General features: G+C 14.8%; 2 protein-coding genes across 2 annotated transcripts in view, besides 12 other annotated features; both read right to left on the bottom strand. All coding sequences in view use genetic code 6, as the record gives it.

Moving 5' to 3' along the window:
- Window positions 1-396, bottom strand: part of IMG5_022530 (hypothetical protein) — a gene marked incomplete at both ends in the record, with an annotated part of 1006 nt that extends 610 nt beyond the window's left edge. Inside the window, 2 exons of the mRNA XM_004039410.1 lie at window positions 1-28; window positions 375-396. The exon at window positions 1-28 is cut by the window's left edge and continues 610 nt beyond it. Coding sequence (XP_004039458.1) covers window positions 1-28; window positions 375-396 — 50 coding nt within the window. The remainder of the gene's footprint in view (window positions 29-374) is intronic.
- Window positions 397-929: 533 nt separating this feature from the next.
- Window positions 930-972: a microsatellite.
- Window positions 968-1024: a microsatellite.
- Window positions 1017-1073: a microsatellite.
- Window positions 1074-1135: 62 nt separating this feature from the next.
- Window positions 1136-1227: a microsatellite.
- A 99-nt stretch (window positions 1228-1326) lies between these two features.
- Window positions 1327-1354: a microsatellite.
- A 307-nt stretch (window positions 1355-1661) lies between these two features.
- Window positions 1662-1714: a microsatellite.
- Window positions 1701-1802: a microsatellite.
- Window positions 1803-2072: 270 nt separating this feature from the next.
- Window positions 2073-2110: a microsatellite.
- Window positions 2111-2723: 613 nt separating this feature from the next.
- Window positions 2724-4215, bottom strand: IMG5_022520 (hypothetical protein; the record flags this gene model as incomplete). Its single annotated transcript, XM_004039409.1, has 4 exons — window positions 2724-2894; window positions 2950-3223; window positions 3249-3718; window positions 3766-4215. The coding sequence occupies 4 exons, from the start codon at window positions 4213-4215 to the stop codon at window positions 2724-2726; spliced, it is 1365 nt and encodes a 454-aa protein (XP_004039457.1).
- Window positions 4216-4528: 313 nt separating this feature from the next.
- Window positions 4529-4584: a microsatellite.
- Window positions 4541-4608: a microsatellite.
- Window positions 4549-4618: a microsatellite.
- A 1172-nt stretch (window positions 4619-5790) lies between these two features.
- Window positions 5791-5824: a microsatellite.
- Between the last annotated feature and the right edge of the window lie 50 nt (window positions 5825-5874).

Genomic DNA, 5874 nt, shown 5'->3' with positions numbered 1-5874 from the left:
TATTTATTTAAATAATTATTTAAATTCTCTTATTTTTTATTAAAATTCTATCTTGTTTAGTTAAACCTAGATCAAAATATTTAATTCCGAAAAGTATATATTATGGAGTTTTAATCTATTAGTAAAATTTAATAAAAAAATATATTATTGAATCTGACAAAGTCATTCCATAAAAAAGCTAATTATCTGCATTTTTACTTACCAAACTATGAATTATTACTTTAGAAGTTATTTTTGTAAATAAATGAATAACATCTTGTTTTTATAATTAATTGTTTTAAATTATTTATTTAAAAAGATTTATAGTCTACTCTTTCATATTCGGAACTCTTTTTTGAAGATAATCGAAATTGAAATAACCAGTGTATATATACCTTTATTTTTTCCATTGGTCATATTCTATTACTGGAAAAGATTAGCGTACTAATTTCATTGGTTCTATTGGAAATTTATATTTGCCATATATTTTAGCCTACTACATATAGAATTCTTTAATCAATTCAATATCTAATAATAATAAAACTACTCTATTACTTAAGTTCTCAACTAAAACTTTAGGTTGATTTCCATCATCAAATGCATGTTGGTGGTGATACAAACAATTTTTGTATTTTTCTAAGAATTACTATTAAAAGTAAAAACTACCTAGCAAAGGAAAAAATTAACCCTTTCCATATTTTAAATATGATCTATATCTTCTATATGGTAATATTATTGTAGCAAATAATAGATATATAAGGAGTAGAGAAATTAATAGCAAAGTAAATATAAATATCATAAATATTTATTAATATTAAAATTTATTTAATTTTTTTATTTATTTTGTAATTATTTTATATATCGAAACTATAATTAAAAATTAAAAAGAGCATATATATATATATATATTATGACTTTTTAAATTGATTAAGATTTTTATTTTTAAAAAGAATAAAAAAATAAATCAAATAAAAAAATATTAATTAAATAAAATATATATCTTTAAAAATAAAATTATAATATATTATTTTAAAATAATATTTTATTTTATTTATATTTATATTTTTTATTAATTTACTATTTAATTTTATATTTGATATAAATAAAATTAAATTAAATATAAATATATATATATACTTGTAAAATAAAATTTTTAATATATATATATATATATATATACTTTTATATATATATAAAATAATATATATATATATCTATATATAAAAATATTTATAAATATGTATATATTTTTCATTATAATTTTTTTTTTTTTAAAGATATAATAAAAGAATATTATAAAATTAGTTATAAAAATAATATATATAATAATTTTATCATTTATATTTATTAAATTTTAAAATTTAAATTTTAAAATATTTATTTAATTTTTTTAAATAGAAATTGAGGAAAACACATTTATTATAAATATTTTTAAATTATAATATAATTATTTTATATTTAATTTATAATTTGATATATATTAAAATATTGTAAATTCATTTTTTTTTTTAAATTTTTTTTTATAATTATTATTAAAATAATAAAAAAAAAAATTTTGTTAAAAATAAATAAAAAATAGTTAATAAAGATTTATAATAAAAAAAATAATATAAATTAAATATATATGGTTTCATTATTTAACTTAAATATTTTAAATTCTATTTATTTCCTGTGTATGAAAACTATAAATAAATAAATTATTAAAAATTTCTATAATATATAAATATATAAAAATAAAAAAAAACATATTTATATATTTACATATATATAAAAAAATTATAAAAATAAAATAAAATTTATATATATATATTTTTTATTATAAATAATTATTTATGCATATTTTACTCTGTCATTTTCTATATTAATAGTTAACTCTTTTATTTTTATTCTATAAGAATTTTTTCAATTTTTGCCTTTTCCTTTTGGTCTTTAATATAATTTAACTATTATTATCTTATAAAATCATTATTTTATTCTTATTCAAGTAGTCTTAACATTTCTACATTTTATCTTTGTTTAGTATCTTAAATACTTTTAAATTTTTCTTTTTCATCCGAAAATATATTTATAGAATCTTTATTTGTATTATTACTATATTTAAAATTTTATTTTGATATTTAAAATTTATTTTAATTTCTATTTTTTTTATTTATCAAAGAATTGTTTTTATTATTAAGATTTTATAAACTATTTATATCTACAGATTTGTTTTAAATTTACGGCTTAAGATTTTTCTATGTTTAAAAAAATGTTTTTTTTTAATTAAAAGTATTTTTCATTTAAAATTTTTAAGAACTAACATTTAAATTTTCACTTTTATATTAACTTATTATTTCTAAAGGATCAATCTTATTTTTTTTTTAAATATATTAACATATAATATATTTAATATAAATAATACTTTTCCTAATTTAACTTTTTCAATTTTCATAATAATTTATTCTTTTTATTAATTTATTTATTATCTCATTAATTTTCTTTAGCTTAAAAGAGTATTCTTTTCATTTTAAATATCATCTGCTTTTTCCATTTTCTAATTAATTTTTTACAAGAGTACTTACCTTTCATATTATTGCATTCTTGCTATTCCGTCTACTGTATCTTTTCGATCATTTCTGATGATATTTTTAAAATTGTATTTGTCATCTAGTTCCTGTTAATATTTTTCTTTGTGTTTTTGTAAAGAACTCTCTTTTTCCAAAAATTAACTGACATAACTTTAGGTTTTCCTCATCAAGATTTCATCATTTATCTTTTTACTTGCATTCTTTATTCTTTTATTTGCTAGTTTTTTAATTTAAGAAGTTTATTTTCTTCTTCTTTCTCTTTTTCGTGTATTTTTGTCTCAAATCTTACTCTAAAAAGCGAGTAATGTAATTTTATTTTTTCTGTTCTTTTATTGAATTCATTTTTTCCTTTATTATATAATTTTATTGAAACTTTAGTTTTATATTTTTTTTACTTCCTTACTAAGACTTCAGCTATTTATTATTAATGTAGAATTGCCTATTTTTTAGTTTCTAATATTTTTTATTTTTTCTCGTTTTCAAAATGTTAAAATTTCTATTAGTTTTCCTCTTCTTTTTATTAAAATTATTATTTTATTCTCTACATTTGATTTTCACTTTTTATTTTAGCTTAAAAAAGTTTTTCTTCAAGCTTTTATCGTTTATATTCAGCTTATTGTATTCTTTTTAATGAATTTTCTTGGAAGATCTTTATAAATATATAATGTTAAATTTTTCTTTTTTATAAAATAAATAAATTACCTGTTTTCTTATTTCATCTTTTTATGCCAATTCTTGTTTTTTTTAATTATTTTTTCTTCTTATTATTGAAATTTATAATTGGTTGTTTAACGAAAAATCTCTTCTTTTTGTTTATGTTCTTCTTCTTTTTTTTATTATTAAAGCTTTTGCTCTTTTCTTTTTTATTATTCCATGGCTTGCCATTGTTAATCTTTTCGTTCTTATTCGAGTTCTTTTTAGAGCATTTCTTGGATTTCTTTTTCGAATTTTTCTTAGCGTTTTTTTATAATTAAAGTCTTAATTCTTATATCTAATTATTTTAATATAAATTTATGTTTTTTTTAGATATTTTTTACTCTTTATCGCTATTCTTATTGTTCATTTTAAAGTTAGAGGTCTTTTTCTTTTTCTATTCTTTATTTTTCTTCATTTAATTTACGAATTTCTTAAAGTTTTATTTCGTTTTCCATTAGGTTTTATATTTCTCTTTACTTTTTTTTTTTAGATAAATAAAAAAAAGAAAAAAGAGTAAATTTACTTGTCGATTTTTGATTTTCTCAAGTTTAATTTTCTCAATTTCAATTAAAGAAAGTTGATTTCTCTAAGAAAATTAACTTTCTGCATAAGCCGAATACTATAAATATTAAAAATATTTATAAAAAAATAAGATATATACTTTTGCATGTCCAAAATCATCAAATTAACAAATTCCTGATTTAATTTCTTCTATAATTTTAATTCTGTAATCTTTTGCCATTTGTAGTTTACTTTTTCTTTTTTCTTCATAAAATTAAAGTTTTATTTACAAATGCTTTTTATCTACGAATTTATCTGCGTGAATTATTTTCATATCTTCTATTGTCTTTATTATTAAATCTTCTTGTAATATTCCGGTACGTCTTAATGCTTCTAGTGATCGAGGACTGTTTATAATAGGAAGTTTATTTAAATTTTAGTTAAAGTTTTCTAGGCTTATTAAATTTTACATTTTTTTATTTTGTAACTTTTTTAAAATAAAATTTATAATTTTTATTATTAATAAAATGATAGTTAAAATAATATTATATTATTAAAATTTTATTTATTAATGTTTAATATATTAATTGTTTATTATTTATAATTAAAATGATAAATATGTATAAAATTGTTAAAATTATAATATAATTTTTTGATATAAAAATATATTATAAAGAAAAAAATATAAAAATGCGTGATTGCAAATAAATATAAGTCATTTTTTAATTTTAATTAAGTTATGGAAAAGAAAAAGGAGTAATACTTAATTAAAATAATTATATATAAAATAAATATGAATAAATAAATATAAATATATATATAAATAAATATATATATATAATTATTTAATCATATATATATATATTTATCATATAATTTTTAAATTATTTTATATTTCATTTTAATCATATTCAAATGGATCTGCATTAAGAAGTTAATTAAATTTTTTATTATTTTATATTTAATTCATTTAGTTTTATTTTTTCTTTACGTTTTTTTCTTAATATTCATTATATATATCTTAGTAATCATATAAATCTTATAAAATATCTACATTGCAAAAATTAATTACATAAATTTTATTAATTATGAATTATTTTTCATTTACATTTATTTTCTCATTTATAATTTTTAAAACATTTTTTATTTAAGAATCTAGTTTAACATCTTAATTTATTTATTCACATATATAATTTCTAAATTCTTAATTACATTCATATAAAATAGATTTAAAAAAACAATAAAAATCCGTACAAAATTTCGGAGAATTTAAAAGCAATGACAAAGGACATAATTAATTTATTTTATAAGTTAAGTTATAAGCTTTTTCTCCTGCATCATCTAACATGCAAGCAAAAGGGAAAATAAAAACTAATGGTTTTGAATTTTATTTTTCTAAAAAAAAAAATTTGAAATCAAAATTGTTTATAAGGATTTAATAATCGTGAAATAATTTAATTTATTAAGAAATATCAGAAATAAATTAAAACTCTTATTCCTATTTTTATTTTAATTTTTAGAATTAACCAATTATTTTTAAAATTATTTCGTTTTTATTATTATTATTATTTTCTATTTACCAATACATAAATTTATTTTATATTTAATTTAATACTTTTTTTAAAATTCTTTATTCTTGTATAAGAATTAGATTTTTATCGAATTCATATTTTATTTTTTGCATATAACCTTCAGGAGATTCTTTATAAAATACTTTTAAAGGAATAATTTTTTGGTTTATTTCATAAAATACAATTTCTTTATATTCTTGCATTTTTTTAAATATAATTTATTTATTTTATGTATTTTTTTTATAAAAATATTCTATGTATTTATTTTATATAATTTTTTGTTAAAAAACAAAATACTCTTTAATTTATTAGAGCTTGTTTTTTTTTTTATATATATTTTAGATATTAACAATACTTATTATTTGTAAACATAAGTTTTTTAATTTTACTTTTTTATTAATTTAAAAAATAAAATATTAATTTATATTAAATACTTTAAAAATTATATATTTGATTTTTTTTTTTTCTAAACATTCATATAAAAATAAAAAAAAATATTAAAAAAAAAAATGTATTAATAATTTTAAAAAACAGTTCTTTACTTAATCATAATTTCCTAT

The sequence above is a fragment of the Ichthyophthirius multifiliis genome (genome assembly GCF_000220395.1).
Source record: "Ichthyophthirius multifiliis unplaced genomic scaffold scaff_1120509249681, whole genome shotgun sequence".
Lineage (NCBI taxonomy): Eukaryota > Ciliophora > Oligohymenophorea > Hymenostomatida > Ichthyophthirius > Ichthyophthirius multifiliis.
Note: the sequence above shows the minus strand (reverse complement) of the source record. Positions and strands in the feature narration are given on the sequence as shown.